The sequence below is a fragment of the Giardia intestinalis genome, chromosome 3 (assembly GCF_000002435.2).
Source record: "Giardia intestinalis strain WB C6 chromosome 3, whole genome shotgun sequence".
NCBI lineage: Eukaryota > Fornicata > Diplomonadida > Hexamitidae > Giardia > Giardia duodenalis.
Window position 1 is genome coordinate 821163 of NC_051858.1, and position 19067 is coordinate 840229.

Consider the following 19067-nt stretch of genomic DNA (forward strand, 5'->3'; position numbering starts at 1 on the left):
CTTAAAATGAAAGGCCTGTCGATCTCCTCCTTTTCCCAAGCCGAGGTGGATTTCGGCACGCGCCTCTTCAAGTTCCTGGCCACCAATGGAGAGTATGTCACTGCAGACCAAATGGGAGCGTTTTTACGTCAATCTAATCTGGGAAACCAACGACTTTCGCCTTTGTGGGAGAAGACGATAGGTGCTAGTCGCAAGAACTTCCAATTGGTTGACACACTTTATCTCTTAAGAATGCTAGCTATGGTACAGCAGGGAAAGGAGCTTGACGATGAGGTTCTCTCAGGTAATTCGTTTGAATGCCTCGCTGACCTGTCGTTCTTTCCTTTTGATAGCGGATTTGATGTCGACAGCATTGAGGATTCTCAACCCTCAACTCCAACGGGCAGCGTTTATCTGAAGAACCAAGGATCCAATGAGTCTCCTTTACGTGATGCCTCACGCCTGCAAAATGTCCAGCAAGTGACTGATTTGAGCATTTCTCGGTGTATTAGTTTGAATAACGAGGCCACAGCTGACCCGGCGCCCACAGAAAGCATGGCTTCTATCATGCATGCTGGGGTGGATGATCTGGCCAGTCATGACCTCGCAGAGCATCCTGGGACAGCCTCCCACTTGTTTCTAACCGATAGTACTGTACCTCCTGCTTTGTCTCACGCTAGTGATAGACACAGCGATGCAAGGGAGTCAGTTGATGCACGTGCGCAGCAAGACGATACGGCTGAGAATTCCAAGCAACACTTGCCGCATGCGAGCTCTCCTGTACCAGTTGTTGCGTCTTCCATGGTACCTACTGGAAACTCCAGTATCTTGTCGTCTTTCGTTGAAATTGCAAAACACTTTCAAGGAGCACTTCTTCAGACTCAGGAGATGGTAGATAGGGTTATTGATGCTAGTAATCCACTGGGAGGATTGATCGTAGTCCCGCCAGAGCAGATTGTTGTATTGAAGAAAAGACTTTCCGAAATGAGTAAGAAACTAATTGATCAACTTAATACATTGTCTGATCAGGGCTTCACCAGCTCGCTGAGTTCATGCTTGAAGGGCCTCGAGTCTTTATCTAACGCCCTTACAATGCTCATCTCCAAAGAGAAGCAAGTAATTAAGATGACTAATGAGATTATCTGCTATTTAGATGGCTCTGACAGTGAAGAGGGACCACAAGTTAATGATTCACAAGGAACTTGTGTCAGAGGCACTTCTACTGACGGCTCAGAAACAGATGAAAAGTGCACTCAGGACTGCTCTGAAGTGGATAACGGGAACACTTATGAGAAGCTAAAGAGCAGCAAGGGTACTTTTTCTTCACATTCAGAGAACATTCTCTCCACCGCTGCCTCTATTTTTCCCGCTGCAACTGCTGCCTCATCATCGGCGACTTATCAGGACGGTGAGAAGCTTCCTCCTGTGCACCCTCCCCTGCACCTCACTTCAGCCAAGAAGAAGAGTCTCATCAAGTTGGTCCAGGATACAAGAGAGGTGGTTGACAAAGCACGGAACGTCGAGGCCTCCTATGCACGTGCTCAGGAGGCTAACCGTATGTACAAGAGCTTCTCAGAGTCATTAGAGACCCTGTTGCAGACAGAACTAGAGACAAATACTAACTTGGAGGAACAGCAGAAAAAGCTAGAGAAAAAGGCAAATGAGAAAACTCAATTGATAACTAAGCAACTGGAACAGTTGAAAAGCATTCTTTCTGAGCAAGCAATTATGTTTACAAGTATCTTAAGCGCCAAATTATCGTCCCCGAACTTCATGGATCAATTAAACTTATTCACCATTGACCTAGCTGACAAGGCCGTTTCCGAAATGAGCAGGGTACTGGCTGAAGCGCCCAAGCTGGAATCTTTATCTGTTGAACTGAAAAATCTTGCACAGGCAAGATTTGTGAAGGAATCGGCACAAGGTCACACTATTCCATTAGAGATTCCTGAGACACCAGGGAGCGATTCTGGCCAACACCGTGGATCTCAGAGTTCCTACAACACGTTCTCTCATAAGGTAACAAGTACGAGAGCCGAACTTGTTGCCCAGCAGACCATCAGATCCATTGTACGTGATGAATTGCGGTCTCTCAAGGGAGAGCTAATAGAGGAGATCAAGACGATGATTTGTGGGATAATTGGAGGGGAAGCAGGTGTCCGAGGTAACCCTGATGGCTCTATCCCTCAGGCAGATGCTGCTTTGGCTCCGGTTGAATCGGGGCGACTCCATCCAGGTAGTGGTAACAGCATTGCAAATACACCATCTTTGCCCGTGGCTGATCGGCTGAAGCCCTGGACTTATCATTTTGGCTCCAACATGCCATCTTCTTAGCAGAAATGCACGGTAAAAAGCCTGAACTGGAGTAAAAAATGCCAGCCTTGACAAGGGAGGAGCTCGAGGCCAGAAAGCGTGCTAGGAACAGCCGCATCATGGAGAGCCGCGTGGACCGCATGGCCCTTGTCCAAGACACAACTGCCGACAGGGTCACCATGCCCGAAGAGTACTATCGGGAGCCGCAAAGTAGAGGGGGTGAGCAGTCTAGGAGTGGCCAACAACAGGGGCCTGGAACACAGAGATCCACCGGGAATGAGTTCATGGACTCAATGCTGCACGGTAACATGAACTTTTCTGAACTCTTAAATTCATTGAGTCCTGAGGTGAGGCAAGCTCTGGAAAGCGGAAGCATGGTCCAGCTGCTGTCAAGCTTACGGAGTATGCTACCGAATGTGTCCAATAACTCAGAGGAAGCCAAGAAGCAGAAGAAGGCGAGTCTACTGGCAATGTATCTAAGCATTGCATTCTATGTGTTGGCTGCATTTTCCTCCCTTGTTAGGATGTGCGTTGCATACTATGCAACTTCTAATACTGCGCGCTGGATCACAGAACACACTGTTGGACCCCTCTTCGCTTTCTTTCATACTGTCGAGAGCATAGAAGACTTTCCTCAAATAAAATTTAAATTGGGATTGCTCCAGCTCATTATGTTGTTCCTTATGGCGTACTATGGATTAGTGTACAAGGTAGCAGGAATGGGACTTATGTCCTTCTTAGGTCTTCTTTTCAAGGGTGTTCTCAGCATTACAGTGGTTCATATTCTCGTGTACACTATACTGTGGTGTATAGTTTACGTTGGTCACTAGTTCTGGAGTCGCTGATGATATATTACTGATACCTCCATAAATAGACTCATAATAGCGTAGAGGGATGGCCCACAGGTCGCATAGGTAGTTTCCTGCTTGATCTAATCCACCATATACAAGTATATTGTCTCCAGCAATAACCCCAGCACAGTTGTAACGGTGAGGAACTTCCCAATACCCAGATCCAGGCACAGGGGAGGGGAGTCCGCAGTCAGAAGAGGACATCCAGACGTCGGCTTCCATGTTATAAAAGGTTATGTCTCTTGCCTGCCTATCGTCTTCTGTAAACCCAAGAATAAATATCAAATACTCCCTCCACAAGAAGGACATGTGACGGTAGCGTGGCTTTGGCATTGCTCTCTTTGTCCAGGTGCAGTGGTCTAGATGATACTCGTAGATAACTGCAGATGGTGTCCGCCCACCAGCCAATCCGCCAATAAACCATATGCTGTCGGAGTGGTACACCAAAGTAAAGTCTGTCAATCCGTCAGGTATTGTAGTATCCACCCTGTGGCAGTATCCCGTGCGTATGTCTATCACATATGCATCGTACAGGGACGTGTAGCTCTTATCCTTTCCTCCTGCAAGGAATACAAAGTCATCTCCGATGGAGCAACAGGAGTGTAGTTGCCTCGGACAGATAATATGGTTCTGCAGGCGTACCCTGCTTGCACGCACAGTAGTCCCGGTCACCTGTAGATAGAAGAAGAACATGGAATCATTCAAGCATCCCAATCTGGGATTACTTCCGCCGTGCAAGAATAGTCCGCAGCGATTCAGGAGTGAGCACATGGCATAGTTCTGTCTTGGGTGAACAATGTCCGGTGCCCGAATTGTGGCTAGCTCAGCCACATTCTTGCTTATCAGGTACATCTTTGAGCTGACTCCGTTGGGGCCCTGCCCCGTACCGATAACCACAGGGCCCTCCGGAGTCGATGCTGCTTGCATGCATGCCCGCGGCTCTAAATCTGTCGCTAAACAGATCCCCAACATCGTGTATCGTTCGTTCGTGTCACAAGCACCAATTGGCGAAAAAAGTACTCAGGATAAACTTGTCAGTAAGTGATTTACAAACGTTGATGTCAGCTCTACTCCCGATGACTGTTGCAGAGCAAGCCTTCTGGGCCTAAAGTTTATCACTTCTATTAACGAATTTACTGGTCCTGTTGAAGGTAGAACCAACAAAATGCCCACTGTATACCGACTCAAAGTCTATAAGAGTGTCAATGTGTTTATGCTCACGATAGTAAGCGTGCTACAGGTAGTTGGCAAAGTATGGGCGTATACCTTGCGAACCTGGTTAGTCAAATCTTTTCAATCATTGCAAATTCAACAGGGGCTTTTTAAATGTCTGTCTTCTCAGGGTTTCCTGCTTCCCCACCAGATGCTATCCTGAATCTCACGGTACTCTACAACGCCGATACCAACCCGAAAAAGGTGAACCTGGGGGTTGGCGCGTATCGTGACGAGAGCGGTAAACCATGGATTCTGCCGGCCGTGAAGGAGGCAGAGGCCATTATATCTTCCGATCTTTCGAAGTATAATAAGGAGTATCCTCCAGTCGCCGGATTTCCTCTGTTTCTGGAGGCCGCCCAGTTCCTGATGTTCGGCAAGGACAGCAAGGCAGCCCAGGAGGGTCGCATTGCTAGCTGCCAGTCTCTCTCTGGCACCGGCTCTCTCCACATCGGGTTTGAGTTCCTGCACCTCTGGATGCCAAAGGCAGAGTTTTACATGCCGAGCACAACGTGGCCCAACCACTACGGAATATACGATAAGGTGTTCAACAAATTGAAGGTGCCATACAAGGAGTATACGTATCTTCGTAAAGACGGAGAGCTTGAGATAGACTTTTCCAACACGAAGAAGGACATCCAGTCGGCTCCAGAGAAAAGCATATTCCTGTTCCACGCCTGTGCCCACAACCCGTCTGGGATCGACTTCACTGAGGCTCAGTGGAAGGAGCTCCTTCCGATCATGAAGGAGAAGAAGCACATTGCCTTTTTCGATTCAGCATACCAGGGCTTTGCTACGGGCTCCTTTGAGGCCGACGCCTTCGCTGTGCGCATGTTTGTCGATGCGGGGGTAGAGGTCCTTGTCGCCCAGAGCTTCTCCAAGAACTTCGGGCTCTATGGAGAGCGTATCGGCTGCCTACATGTTGTCCATGCAGGAGTGGAGGGGTCCGTCGAGAAGAACAAGGCGCTTTCTGCTGCTATGGTGAGTGGAATGACTCTCCAGATCCGTAAGACGTGGTCCATGTCTGCGATCCACGGGGCCTATATCGTCCAAGTCATCGTTCACGACAAGCGCCTTCTGCAGATGTTTTATGACAATGTCAAGGAGATGAGTGCTCGCATTCACCGAATGCGTAGTCTCCTGCATGCCTCCCTTGCGAAGCGCAAGACTCCAGGCCCCGGTTCCAAAGGGACCTGGGACCATATACTGACAGCCATCGGCATGTTCACTTTCACCGGGCTCACCCCAGAGCACGTTGATTATCTGAAGGAGAAGTGGAGTATCTATCTTGTGAAGGCAGGGGGACGCATGAGTATGTGCGGGCTCACTGAGTCTAATTGTGACTATGTGGCTGAGGCGATTCACGACGCCGTCACGAAGCTCCCGTTCAAGAAATGAGCGTCTAGTAGTGAACGTTTAGTTCTGTGACTTCTTTTTCTTTTTATAGACAACAGGGATTCCGCAGATCTGGTCTAGGCGCGGCTGATTGCTCGAGCTGTTTGTGTTGCTTGCTGCTGCTCTTTGATACAGCTCTAGACTTGCTTGGACAGACGTCTTTGAATTTGTGCCTGTATCAACGGGGAAGCGCATGGCACCAGAATCAATGGGCTGTTGTTGTTGCTGTTGCTTTTGGTTAGCTATCTCAGGGATTAATTTCTGAGTGTCTGCTGGCGTGGGAGTACCGTAGAACAGCCCGAGATCCTGAACCTGAACGAGGTCATTGCTATGCTCAGCATCCTTCCCATCTGTGGAGGGAGGTGCCTCAACAACCTCTGCAGGATGCACTTTTTTCTTCTTTGCAGGTTTATGCACAATGCCAAGTCGTTCATGGGTGCGCTGAAGAAGTTCTGCACGAGAAAGCGGTGTAGGCGTGGTGGTATCAAAAACGGTAGAAATGGATGAAGAGCTATTCTGTGCATCTTTTTTCCTATTGAGAAACCGATCTAGTGTTGCCTGTATCGCGGTCGGGGGTGTGTTGTCATATACATTTGCTTGTTCCTGCCTATAGTCCGGACCTGGAAGCGCCATTGAAGCAACAAGTACTGGTGAGTGGCTTGGCTCGGGCTTAGATATTGTGCTAAGTTGCTCCTTGTTCCGTTCTATTAATTCTATTGCAGGATCGTAGATTGACTGCGTGGATCCTGATGCAGGATTCAAAACTAATTGAGGGTCTGTCAGAGCTGCTGCCTGGTCCGTGTCTGGCTCACGCATCAAGCTTTCCAGTCTAGCCGTTTCTAGTGAGTTCTTTATTGCAAGCTTGGTGTGCATTTCAAAAATAGCATCCTCAGCAATAGCAGAAGCACGATTATTGTAATTGTTAGAATAATTGTTAAAGCGCCTTCTACCATCCAGATCTCCATTTTTAAGTCGATTATTAAGGCTAAACTGGGCCAAGCCGATCAAGCTGGTAACATCTCTCCGTTTTGGCTTACGCTGTCTCGTAGGATTAGAGCTAGTATCCGGAGCGGCCCCACAGAACAGACGCATCTGTGTGTCTTCAAGTTCTCTTTGTGTAAAGAGCTCTGGGTGTGTGCTGACCTGGTGTGCAAGAAGCTCGTCCTTAGTACCAAACGCCACCATGACAGTTTTGCAGGCAGGAGCTGTACAGACATAGTGATCATTGTGGTGATGCTCGATGAGATCATTGGCTGTCCTCCAGTATGAGTCGCTCACGCCATGCTCACGGCAGATTTCGCAGCGGTGATGCTCTGTGAGTAGGTGATCTTTATATGAGTCATTGTCGTACTGCGGTCTTTTGCATAGAGGACACAAGGGGTGATGGGTCATATGTTTCCGCAGAGCATCTCGATTGTATGTCAGCTGATCACTCATAAAACTTGGCTTATTAGCTATGCAAACACGACAGTACTCTACTTCATGTTCTTTCCGCACATGCTCCTGTAGCTCATGCTTGTTAGTAGGGTGGTGACTGCATATTGGGCAAGGTGGTAGGTCGAGGAGATTGACTTCACTTATAACGTCAGCGGCAACTACGGCATGGTACCGCGATATGTAACGAGCCTCGAAGGCTTTATAACGGTGATCGTGACGTAGCTGCTCTTGGATTGCATCTAAACTCAGCGATCCCTTCTTGTAAATGATAGCGTTTTTAATGACGTCTGAGCACAGAAGGCAGGCTTTCCGCCCACAAAGTACGCGGTTACGCAGGAAGCAGCTGTAGCAAACAGTGTGCAAGCAATTTGTAGTTGCTGCGACGGTAAACTCCTCGTAGCAAATACCGCACTCTTCAGTCATTTTAACAAAAAGTCAGTCCAAGCATTACACTGGACAGGTGGCATGAAAATTGTAATAGGAAAATCTCGCGCGTGTTCCTTGGATAAGCTTGAATCTCAAAGGCCGGTTGCACAAAAATAAAGGCGATGACTGCCGGGCTACAGAGCACGATCCTTCGACTCTTAGTGTTTACTCCTCCGCAAGACTTGGACAAGCAAGCAACGCTCATATTCGACAAATCTCTTTCTGGTGAACCTTTAAAAGGTAGACCGGAAGCCATCCTAGCCATGGTTCAGGCTATGGCCCGGTGCTCCGAAAGCACTGAGACAGGTGATGAGAATGACTTTCGTGTTGTGATTCTTGGAGCCGGATCGTCTCCACAGACCTCTATGCTCTACAAGCGGACGGCCTCTATCATTGCTATCGCCGTCCTTACATACCCTCTCCAGCTAAGGCGCTACATCGAACTCTTCCTGAACAGCCTCGCTGTAGAACCCGTTGCTAACATAACAGACGAACGCGTCGACGAGCTGCTCAAAGACTCTTTTCCGCAACGGTAACACCGAGTCACTAGACGTGCAGCAAGGCACAAAATAGTTTACCCCCGATATTAATAGTAAACCCCTGTAGGTGCACTTCCGGAATAGCTCCCGGACTCGCGGATGCAGTGCTTCAGTTCGCTTGTCCCGTCCAGGCGGAGAATCACCAGGTCTACTCCGCTTCCAGAGCCAAGGTCGTTGAAAACACCGGCTTCAACAGCTTTGCAGGCGCACTCTACGGCGTCATTCTCCTCCATGTCCGGCTTCCAGTGCTTTTCGAGCATGGACTGGGCTGCGAGGCGGCCAGACCCATCGGTCACGAAGGGCTGAGCAGTGATGGAGCCGTGGGCGTCGATGCTACATAGATGAGCCCCTTTATAATCAACTCCAGCGATAATCACGTATGCAGAGACGTAACCCATGTAGCGAAATAGATGATCCGAGATAAGCTTCACAGCGGATTGCACTAGGGGTTTCCTACCGGTCTTGTATGCATGGAGCCTAAGACTTGATGCGGCCATCCGCCCAACCGCAGCCGTGTCTGCAGCTGTGCCGGCACCAGCCATGTACATCTGTTCATTTATGCACACCAACTTCTTCTTGTTTTTATTCATGACCACAGGTCCGCCTGTTGAACGAGTATCTGCGGCGAGGATGACACCACCTTTGAAGGTGAGGCCCATGATGGTCGTGCCCGTTTTTTTGAAGCTCTTTGAACACTCTGCAAGGAAGTCCTGAGGAAGCTGCGCGTTGCGCTTACAATTCTCAAACGACAGCGGGGCTACCTTTGTCAAATCGTCGATTGTCTGCAGCATTGGGCCTTTTACTTTTGACAAAAACTGCAATTTCATGCAAAATTGTGACATATCGATTAAATAGGCGCTACTCGACATTGACAAGACTGCGGAGAGTCTCCAAGATGACAAGGTCGCCGTTGATAAGCTTAGACTCAGGGAAGTACTTGAAGTCCGACTCTAGGGGAAGATCTAGCAGCTTATCCACCTCCCCCCTATCAGATGCACAACCAATAGGTAGCTTCCGAGCCATTTTCATCAGGTTGTTGATATTTGCCTTAATACCCTCTATATCGAATTCGCTATCGTCAGGCTGATAGAGATACGGATACTCCTGGGCTGAGTAATTTGAAAGAACAGATTCTATTCCCGCATCCGTCCTGCTTACAGGAATCTTAGAAGCATTCATCTTTGCCACAAATGCAGACTCTAGGGCATCATATTCTGATCCAACTTTATCAGAAAGTTTGGACGAGGCGCGCTGGAGCACTTCTGAATAGAGCCCAGACTCGGCGTCTTGATCAGCTGCATCAATCCCAGTTATTTTTATTTTTCCTGGAATTGACGACAGATTGCCTGCGTTAGTACGAACCTTTGCAGGGCTTAGTAGTCCGCCCTGATAACTAATTAAATCGGGGATCCTCCGCTGTGGTGAAAAGGCCTTTCCTTGATGAAAAATAACAGAGTCAGCGCCCATCTGTTCGCCTGCGCATTGTACACCGGGGACACCAATTGTGTTATCCAACGGTTCCTCCCCATCGTTACCTAAAGCTGAGATTGTGACATCAGTGAACTGAAGCGGCCGAGAGTTGGCTACAATAGACCCACCTGCAGTGGAGCAAAGCTTGGAAAACTCGCCGTCTTGATACAGAGCTGTCCTGATGATGGACCTCACTGTCTCATTAATTCCAACATAGGGGGCGCATGGCTCTGTCCACACAGCCAAGACAATTTTGAGATCCTCTGCGGTAAACCCACTGCGAACCTGCGAGCAGACGCACTGTCCTCGTTCATCATAGAATCCTTGCATGACAGTTCTTGAATCGACAGAGTAACGCACACCTATACCATACGCATAGTCTGAACTGAATGTGCCTATAAACACATCCCCGTTTGGAAAGATTACTCTCCCCAAGCCATGCCTTCTATCCGCATTCCACATGCCTTTGTATATGCATCCGAACGGAAACCTAGAAGACTTTATAGTGATCTTTTTGTACTGAGAAGGCCGAGACACTCCCTTTTTAACGTTTGATCTAAAGAGATCTGAGTGGACCACAATGTGCTTCTGCGCTAGCACATTGTTTACAACCTTGTCGAGTTGCTTGAGGTGCTCTTCTCGACTGAGTAGTAGATTACATGGCTGCAAGGTCTCAGGATAAAAGTGGCAGCCAAAGCCGCTTCGGAGGCCCTGGTGCCACATGCCCTCGTATCGTTCATTAGGGCTGTAGTAATACTTTCCGAAGTGATGACGCTCACCGCAGTCCCAATACCCTGCATACGTGAGTACAAGGGTTGGACAGGAGGCAGGATCGTCCGGGATGACCTTCTTGACACCCTTGCCGGGCCGCGGCTCAAGACAGGTGTAAAATTCCCCATATCCCTGAGGGAGGTTAAAGGCCCACTCACCTGTATAGCAGTCTCCGTTCGGATAGACATGAGTACCCTGTCCGTGGCGCAAGGAGTTGTACCATGTCCCCTTATATGCGGATCCATCTGGTGAAAACACAGCACGCACGCTGGTCAAGTTCTTCATCGGGTCAATGTTTCCGGTGGAAAGAGAAGCCCGCATGCTCCCACCCACGCTGCGAAATATCTGTTTTTGAAATTCCAACACTTCAAAGAGAAGAGATTTACAATCGTAGCGCTAATCTACTTCTTCTTAGACTTCTGCTCAGTAACAGGCTCTCCGCGCTTCTTCATGATATAGATGTAATGAAACTCGTCGTTACTCGTCACCGAGTCCATGAGCTTCGGCTTTGGTATTTGCCTGATCTCAACATCCCAATCAAGCATTTCCTGTGTGAAGAAGACCATACGCATGTCTGAGTTTGCATAGCTGATGCAGATGTAGTATCCCTGCGGTTTTAGCACGCGGAAGATCTGCTCCAATGCTTTGGTGCTTATCTCCTTCCCGTTCTCAGCGCACAGCAACGAGTCCAGCGTGCCCTTGTCAATGATAACATCGAAGCTGTCGTCGGGGTAAGTGAGCTCTGTGACGTTCATCACGGTGTACTCGCATCCCTTGCGGTCTCCGACAAGGCCTTGCATGTGGCGTACAACGACCTGGGAGACATCAATGGAGACGATGTCCTTGATGCCCACCTCTGCGTCGTCGTACAGGTCGAAGGACAGCTCGGAGGACCCGGCCCCGACAACCAGGCATCGACCACCCTTCGGCAGCAGATCCTGGATCTTCGGCTTCAGTTCTGTGTATCGCTGGTACCACTCGAAGATCTCCGTGTCAGTTTGGTACCTTTGGTCCCAGTATTCAGGAAGGTGATATGACGCCATCCTTCAATTTTTTACTTCATGCTGTTTACACAGACCTCATTAGAATTTATTGAAGTTTTAGATGGCCCTTCGTTTCCTTTCGGAGTCATTCCGCCATGATGATTTGGTAGCGTTTGAAGAGGATAGTGAGATAGAAGTTAAGAGCTAAACAAGACGAAAAGCCCATAGTTAAAAGTAAAGAGTACATCAAAATTTACTCTACTCCGTCGAGATGACTCAGTCAACCGTTGTTTAAGTGGCCTGTTCAATGTAAGGGAAACAGTACGTTCGTTATGAATCCAATGGTTCGGGCGCCACTTAGTTTTAGTAGAGGGATGTGTGCGGTGCTGTGCTGCTAGGCTCGCTTCGGACGCATTCAAAGACCTCATGAGCGAGCTTCCCCCAGTTCCTGGTCATGGCCAGAGGCGAAGGGTGATCGCGGATAGCATAGTGAGAGATTTCCCTCTATCAGTACTCCAGAGCCTAGCGCCTCCTTCGATCGCTCCACAGGCGTGTGCCCAGGCCGAGCGTGCCTCCAGAAGTGTTCGCACGCCAGTCTGTCCAGAGTTCTGACCCCCACGGCCTCGTGTGGTCCCTAGCGGCGACCTCCTCTTTGGCCCTGCTTCATAGCGGGCGAGGACTTGGGTCTTTGTGTTCGTTTTACAAGGCTTCCACCTGACTCGACGACAGTAGTCGTTGGGGCTCCGGCTCCACTGGCGGTCCTGGTTCGGTGAGAGTCTATCCTGGCAATAGGAAGTGGGCGGGCCGTGGCTCGCTATGAGAGGGCCTCGGTGCCTGCTTTTGGTCGCTGCTTCCCCTGGAAGCGGATATGTCTTCTGTCACTGTGGCTCTCTGGGAGTGATGGTAGTCGCCTCTGTTGCCCCTCGGTGTCTGATCAGTCGCGGCCCCAGAGTACCCAGGTCCGGGTCAGCACGCCTTCTCAGTCGCAGTCACTCTGGTTCTATAGTGAGTCCAGTTGGTGGTTGGAAATAGGCTGACAGGCGGCAGTTGCTGGGTATTCATTGGCTGCCACAGGACAGCGAGGGCCGGACAGAGGGCTCTCGGTGTCCTCTGGTGCCATGGACTGGACTGAATGGGTGGTGTCCGCCTGTGCCCCTGTCTTCTCGCTGTGGTGTCTATCTGGTTGCTGGATAGCACCCACGCCCACCGCCTTGCACTTGTCGGGCTCTGTTCCGGTCGCCGGGCTTGTCTGATCTCCAGCTTGCGTTGGGCTCCCCGAGACACGGAGGCAACGATTGCACGGGGCCCCCAGTTGTCCCTTTGCACCAATGGAGGAGAGCCCCGCTTGCTGTCTACAATCATCTCATCCTCAGAGAGCCTGGCCTGGGCGGGCTGTCGTGTGGGCTCTGAGTGCGCTACAGGCAATATCCAGATTCTAGATGGATGAGTAAGGAGACCGCCTAGCATGGTGACTCGCATAGTTGACAGATTTACCCAGACAGCAGCCGGCAAATCAACCTTGGTGGAGCAGAGTAAACAAGCACGTAGTGACAGTGTACATCACCCAGGGGCTCTTCTGCCACTGCAGTCATACGCAGGGTGCCGAACTCTGTCTCTGGCGCAGCTCCCACAGCGGGTAGGTTTCTTAGGGTAAAAAGGATCCGTCAGAGCAGGAGGGGCCTTATCGATACACAGATCCAATGAGGCACCTCACGTCGGCTGAAAACGGCGCGGGTAAGACTCCAGAGTCATCTGACTACTCACCCTTGGGCTTTCCTTTCCGTCTCCCGGATGTCGCGCACGATTGCACTCAGGGTCCTAGCGTGGCATAGATAAGCCTACAGCCCGTGTGGGGTACACATTTACTACCTGAGCAAGCGTCACTTATGCTTTTCTGCGGCCAATGAACCACCAACAGAGAAAACCGGCGAGGCCTCCGACAACGATGATGACGACAACAGAGACGCCTGCGATGGCGCTAGGGCTGAGGCCACTTCTATTGGCATCAGCTCTGCTGGTACCGCTTCCATTGACATAGCAGGTGACAGATCCTTGACCATTAGATGGAGGAGCACAGCTTACGCAATTAGGCACACCAACTATTCCGTTGGCACTAGCATCACACTTCACGCACTTATCCCCGGACTTGTAGTATCCTGGGAGGCACTCCGAACACTGCTGTGGAGAAGCACTTCCCGTACATTTTGAGCAGCCATCCGGACACGCCGGGCAGGAACCAGAATTTTTATCTGCTGTTTGCCCGTTGGTGCAGCTCGTGCACTTTCCATTGTTAGCACTAGAGCAGAGAGTATTGCCAGGATACACTGTTGACTGATAGCACCCGCCAGACTGCAGAAAGTATGAACCTGTACACGCAGTACATACCCCATCACCCGGGGTGCATCCAGTTACTGCTCTTGTCGTTGTCGACACACAGACGCCGTCCACTGGAACGTATCCTGCCTTGCACCTGCTGCAGTACTTAGAGCCACCAACGATGGCCGTGCATTGTCCATCTGCACAGTTCTCTGCGTACTGTCCTGTGCACTCCTGGATGCATGTGCCAGCAGACGCACCGGATGCAGCGCTCAACACAAACCCAGAGTAGCATGCGGTGCAAGTAGTGCTGGTCGTATCTGTACAGCTGGCGCACGACGAGTGGCAAGGGGTACAGACGCTTTGCTTGTCGTATGTTCCGACGGGGCAGCTGTCCAGGCACGCGTCCTTGAGGGGGCTGAGCTTTTTATCAGAACCGCACTTAGAGCACTTGATGAGAACGGTGGCGGATCCGCTTACGGAACTGAGTAGCGAGCACTCGGCACAGTTCTCTATACCACCGTTAGCATTCTCACCACAAGGAAGACACTTCTTCTTATTCTCTGCATTGTCGTTGGGGAAGTGCGTTCCGGTGCATGCGTTTCTGAGAATACAGCTAGTGGGATCGCCACCTTTCAGGTACTTGCCTTCTTGGCACTCAGTGCATGTGGCAGGGGTGTCTGCTTTTCCCGATGCAGTGCACTTCAGGCACCCATCAACGCCCTTCCATGTACTGCCAGATGTATCTCCGCACAATATGCATTTGCTCTCTTTATCACCAGCTGCTCCGAGGAAGTACCCGTCCTCACAGGCCGTGCACACTGCAGGCTTAGGGGCAGGATCACTTGCTATTTTGGGAGAGTCACATAGTGTACAGTGAGCGATTCCCATATATGATCTACCAGAAAGAACTTGTACGCTGATAGTGTCGTTACATGCTATCACAGACTGATCTGATCTAATTGCCTGTGGTGGAACAAAGTACCCCGGAGCCGCCTCTGTGCACGCTCCCTCCGCAGCCTTGATACAAAGTTTCTGTCCAGGTTCGTTATCTACACTATAACATCCACCCTTATAGAGGAAATAAGCATCTTCACACCGTTCACATACCTTGTCTTCTGCTAGTCCAGTTCCATCTTCCTTTTTGCAGCCAGAAGTGGTAACGGCGCTGTCACCTTTTTGCTTGCATACACCGTTAATTGGGACGTTCCCAGCATATTTACATTCTGTACAAACTTCAGTGCCGCCAACCATTTCACACTTACTCTCTGCGCAATCTCGTGTGTTGGCCTCAACAGTACAGGTTGCCGCGAGAACGCTCGCCATAACACAGAAGGCTGTCAATAGCATTAAATTCTTTTTGGATTATGCCGGTGTGCGAACATAATCTCGCCAGTGATCATTTTTTGGTTGATAAAATAATGCATTTGTTAGATTTATGCCGAAGACCCAAAGAGCGTAATCCGCCGCCGGCCGTAGACCCTGATTGCCTGCAGACCAGAGCGCGAGTGGGCAGCTCAGATGCGTCCTGGGGTAAAGCGGAGAATCAAGACGGCCTCCTACGTGGCCTGCCCTTGTGTTGTCCCCAATCGGTGCGAGGGTGTTCCCGCCGTGATCGGGATTCGCGCCAGGCTCCCCCGGCGGCGCCCCGGCCTGGCTGGCGCTCTAGTCTCCTCGACCAGCTCTGCGCGATCCGGCCCCCCGCCGAACCCTGTGGGCCCTCGTACTTCTCCGCGCCTCAATAGCGTCCTCGTCGCCCGAGACCGGCCGGGACGCCCTGGCCGCTGCAGGAGAGACACATTGAGCGACGATCCTCGACCAGGGCCGCCCCGGCTATCTGAACGGGCCCGCAGTGGCCGTGCCGCGGCAGTGGATTAGCCCGAGAGCGACCCGTGCCGCCCGATCTACGACCCCTGTTTTTGGATTTCTGCGAAGCAAGGCCTAGTTCTGTCATAGGGCGGCTATAGTAATGGTTAGCACAGCCCAGTGGATATAGAGCTGGAGAAGACGCGGACCGGATCTTGTGCTAACTGATGGCGTGCCGTCTACTGTCTACAGCGCAGAGGTGATGCGTGGACCCGCCTACCCCCGCTATAGGTGGCCCTCGTATCAGACCCGGCAGAGTGGCCTGCCGTCAGGAGCCAGCACAACGGAGGGCGCCATGTGCCGATAGGAGCGTGCCCGGTCGCCCCTGGTTACACCAGGCGACGCAAGGACGGACAGGCGCGGGTCCCACTGTAGCGACACGTGCAAGACACAGCCGCGCGTCATCAGAGCTTCAGAGAGCACTGGCCATGATACGGAAGGGCTACAGCCAGCCGCTCCAAAGGAGGGATGGAGATCGTGAGCCACACAGGCCCGAGGATCACGTCTCTGGAGAAGGGAAGTTCTGTCCCGGCGGCCGAGATAAGAGAGGGCGATAACTGGAATCCTCGCTGACCCGAGTCTGGACAGCTCGCGGCACGCATGCAAGGCGCTCACTCTGGGACACAAGCGGACATCCGGCCCCGGGCTGAGTGTGTCCCTTTGGGGAGTCGGTGTAGCAATGGTCCGACGCTCGGCGCGCGACAGGTCTCGCCTCACAGCTCCCGTCACCACGTCATTGGGCCACCTAATACCAGCCTGGACGCAGCTTGCGGGGCTCTGAGCGGCCCATCGATCCTCGTCCAGCAGAGGGCTGGGTGTGTCTCCGGAGCCCTTGACCACGGCGCCCGGTGACGTGGGCAAGAGCAGCCCCAAGACTCCGCTCCCACCTGCAAACCTTCGCATCCACTGCCAGACGACCACATGGGGCTGCAGGATTAGTGCCGCTATGATCTGCCCCAGCGGTGCACCACATCACGAGGCTGGTAACTGTGTGTGGTATGCCCGCAGAGCAAAGTGGGCCGCACACCGGCGATGCAGGCCAAGGCTACCGATACAGGGCCAGTGCGGAACCAGCTGCGACTGCGTAAGCGGCCGCAGTCAGCAACCATATCTGACGATGCGGGGGCCGGTAGTCCTGGACTGCAACCCTAAGGGCCTGCTGGAAATAAAATACGCATAGCAGCATAGGACGCCGCAGGAGGACAAATTTAGAGAGTTCCGTGTTGGCGTCTGAAGGCAAGGATCCGGGCTGCGAGGCATAGCAAAGCACGTCTACTGGGCCCGAGGAACGGCTGCACAGAAGAAGATAGGTCCAGACATCCAAAGGCCGCTCTGGTCCGGCAGCTGAGGGGCGTCCACTGGTACTACCTGCACGCGGGAGCACTCCTGCCACCCCGTAGAACGGAGAGCAACGCCTCCCCAGCAGTAAACACATCAAGCGCCGTAATTAGATTAGCCGTAGCTGCTACACCATCCGGCCGACCGAGTGCAGTGAACAGTGTACAGCCGGTGCTGCTCCAGAGGCGCTAACTTGGGACTCCAAAAACTAAAACGCGAACCAAGGGGCTCGTCTGGCTACTAACGCTACTGTCTCCGTGGCCAGCGCCCCGGCATCGGCGCCCGCGGCTTCATCTCGGCCCGCTGCGGCACTCGCTGGACATGTAGATGTAAGGATGGCCCGGGGCGTTCCGCCGGCTGCCGCACGCAAATCGGTAATCCGGGGATCCTCCTGCACCGAGGGATCAGTAGGGGGCTCCGCAAGGCGCTCCTTCTCCGGCGCCGTCGGGGGCTCGCTGGGGTCGGCACAGGGACGGGGTCAGAAGCAGACTTGTATCAGGGGCGCGGCTAGAGCACCCGCTGCTGGATGAAGCCTGCTCGGGGTGTGTCGCGGCGCCTGATTGGGTCAGCACCATAACCCGAGAAGAGCCAATTGCACCTGCCGCATTTCGATTTGGCTTTTTGGGGCGCGCGGGGTGCTATTCTACGAGGGCGGAGAGCAGCCCCGGGGAGCCCCTGGTGAGCGCACATGAGACTACGCCAACTGCCCGTCCGACGAGGTCCTGTGGAAGGGCTGCAACCCGCCCCTGCTAGCTTTGCAACTGTGGAACCGCTGCCAGTAGATAGGGCGTCTCGGTGGGGGCTACAGGAGAGCCCCGCCACCCGGCCAGCGAGAGCCTGCCTGCAAAGACGGCACGCTCGTCGGCCCGTGCGCCTCATTCAACGTGGGCCCGTCGAACCGGTCTCGATGATGCACGGTGATCCCGAGGAGCCCCCAAGCTGGGCGTGCTCTCCGCAGCAGACGACTGCTCACAGGAGTCGCAGAAGGCCTCTGCAGCCCTGCCTATGTACGATCCCGGGCGGCCCAATGCCAGCAAGAGGCGTGCATGACGCCGGCAAGGCCTCGGCCGCCCATCAGCCTGGGGCCGTGGTGAGGAACATGTTAGAGGTAATGCCCGCACGCACGGCCTCCCAGCCTGGAGAACGCTGCATCCCGATCCACGCGAGCGCCAATGTTCCAAACTTTTTATTCCACCTTGCCATGTGCATCCGCCGGCCGTCGGTCCGTGTGCCGGGTCGTCGGACGGGGCACGCGTCTTCCTGTTAGCGCCGCGACTGAGGCGGCCGGGAAGGAGCCGGTGCGAGGGCTGAGCTTGTTCGGGCGCCCCGGACCTGTGCGCTCCTTACGTGCATCCCACGATGATTCACTCCACCCGGGTATCTCTAGGGCTGTGCTGCTGGGCCTGCCTAGGGCGCACTCAGAGCCCACCCAGGCCAGGCTCTCTGAGGATGGGATGATCGTAGACAGCAAGCGGGGCTCTCCTCCATTGGTGCAAAGGGACAACTGGGGGCCCCGTGCAATCGTTGCCTCCGTGTCTCGGGGAGCCCAACGCAAGCTGGAGATCAGACAAGCCCGGCGACCGGAACAGAGCCCGACAAGTGCAAGGCGGTGGGCGTGGGTGCTATCCAGCAACCAGATAGACACCACAGCGAGAAGACAGGGGCACAGGCGGACACCACCCATTCAGTCCAGTCCATGGCACCAGCGGGCACCGAGAGCCCTCTGTCCGGCCCTCGCTGTCCTGTGGCAGCCAATGAATACCCAGCAACTGCCGCCTGTCAGCCTATTTCCAACCACCAACTGGACTCACTATAGAACCAGAGTGACTGCGACTGAGAAGGCGTGCTGACCCGGACCTGGGTACTCTGGGGCCGCGACTGATCAGACACCGAGGGGCAACAGAGGCGACTACCATCACTCCCAGAGAGCCACAGTGACAGAAGACATATCCGCTTCCAGGGGAAGCAGCGACCAAAAGCAGGCACCGAGGCCCTCTCATAGCGAGCCACGGCCCGCCCACTTCCTATTGCCAGGATAGACTCTCACCGAACCAGGACCGCCAGTGGAGCCGGAGCCCCAACGACTACTGTCGTCGAGTCAGGTGGAAGCCTTGTAAAACGAACACAAAGACCCAAGTCCTCGCCCGCTATGAAGCAGGGCCAAAGAGGAG

At 52.8% G+C, this 19067-nt stretch overlaps 10 protein-coding genes across 10 annotated transcripts; 4 read left to right on the top strand and 6 right to left on the bottom strand.

Annotated features, from left to right (window-relative positions):
- Positions 1-6: 6 nt before the first annotated feature.
- GL50803_0014712 (uncharacterized protein) lies at positions 7-2313 on the top strand (the record flags this gene model as incomplete). Its single annotated transcript, XM_001709795.2, has 1 exon — positions 7-2313. The coding sequence occupies one exon, from the start codon at positions 7-9 to the stop codon at positions 2311-2313; it is 2307 nt and encodes a 768-aa protein (XP_001709847.2).
- A 38-nt stretch (positions 2314-2351) lies between these two features.
- On the top strand, positions 2352-3122 carry GL50803_0017617 (uncharacterized protein; the record flags this gene model as incomplete). The annotated part of the gene is made up of 1 exon (XM_038045942.1): positions 2352-3122. One exon carries the CDS (start codon positions 2352-2354, stop codon positions 3120-3122), a length of 771 nt encoding a protein of 256 aa, XP_037901818.1.
- Positions 3030-4115, bottom strand: GL50803_004341 (Galactose oxidase, central domain-containing protein; the record flags this gene model as incomplete). Its single annotated transcript, XM_038046106.1, has 1 exon — positions 3030-4115. The coding sequence occupies one exon, from the start codon at positions 4113-4115 to the stop codon at positions 3030-3032; it is 1086 nt and encodes a 361-aa protein (XP_037901819.1).
- Positions 4116-4469: 354 nt separating this feature from the next.
- GL50803_0091056 (Aspartate aminotransferase) lies at positions 4470-5753 on the top strand (the record flags this gene model as incomplete). Its single annotated transcript, XM_001709797.1, has 1 exon — positions 4470-5753. The coding sequence occupies one exon, from the start codon at positions 4470-4472 to the stop codon at positions 5751-5753; it is 1284 nt and encodes a 427-aa protein (XP_001709849.1).
- Positions 5754-5771: 18 nt separating this feature from the next.
- On the bottom strand, positions 5772-7610 carry GL50803_004343 (Zinc finger domain; the record flags this gene model as incomplete). Its single annotated transcript, XM_001709799.1, has 1 exon — positions 5772-7610. One exon carries the CDS (start codon positions 7608-7610, stop codon positions 5772-5774), a length of 1839 nt encoding a protein of 612 aa, XP_001709851.1.
- A 125-nt stretch (positions 7611-7735) lies between these two features.
- Positions 7736-8149, top strand: GL50803_004344 (uncharacterized protein; the record flags this gene model as incomplete). The annotated part of the gene is made up of 1 exon (XM_001709800.1): positions 7736-8149. One exon carries the CDS (start codon positions 7736-7738, stop codon positions 8147-8149), a length of 414 nt encoding a protein of 137 aa, XP_001709852.1.
- A 50-nt stretch (positions 8150-8199) lies between these two features.
- Positions 8200-8943, bottom strand: GL50803_0027059 (Proteasome subunit beta type 7; the record flags this gene model as incomplete). The annotated part of the gene is made up of 1 exon (XM_001709801.2): positions 8200-8943. One exon carries the CDS (start codon positions 8941-8943, stop codon positions 8200-8202), a length of 744 nt encoding a protein of 247 aa, XP_001709853.2.
- A 67-nt stretch (positions 8944-9010) lies between these two features.
- Positions 9011-10678, bottom strand: GL50803_0013606 (putative Phosphatidylinositol-4-phosphate 5-kinase; the record flags this gene model as incomplete). The annotated part of the gene is made up of 1 exon (XM_001709802.2): positions 9011-10678. The coding sequence occupies one exon, from the start codon at positions 10676-10678 to the stop codon at positions 9011-9013; it is 1668 nt and encodes a 555-aa protein (XP_001709854.2).
- Positions 10679-10794: 116 nt separating this feature from the next.
- On the bottom strand, positions 10795-11436 carry GL50803_004349 (Endothelin-converting enzyme 2; the record flags this gene model as incomplete). Its single annotated transcript, XM_001709804.1, has 1 exon — positions 10795-11436. One exon carries the CDS (start codon positions 11434-11436, stop codon positions 10795-10797), a length of 642 nt encoding a protein of 213 aa, XP_001709856.1.
- A 1824-nt stretch (positions 11437-13260) lies between these two features.
- Positions 13261-15042, bottom strand: GL50803_00113512 (High cysteine membrane protein Group 6; the record flags this gene model as incomplete). The annotated part of the gene is made up of 1 exon (XM_001709806.1): positions 13261-15042. The coding sequence occupies one exon, from the start codon at positions 15040-15042 to the stop codon at positions 13261-13263; it is 1782 nt and encodes a 593-aa protein (XP_001709858.1).
- Between the last annotated feature and the right edge of the window lie 4025 nt (positions 15043-19067).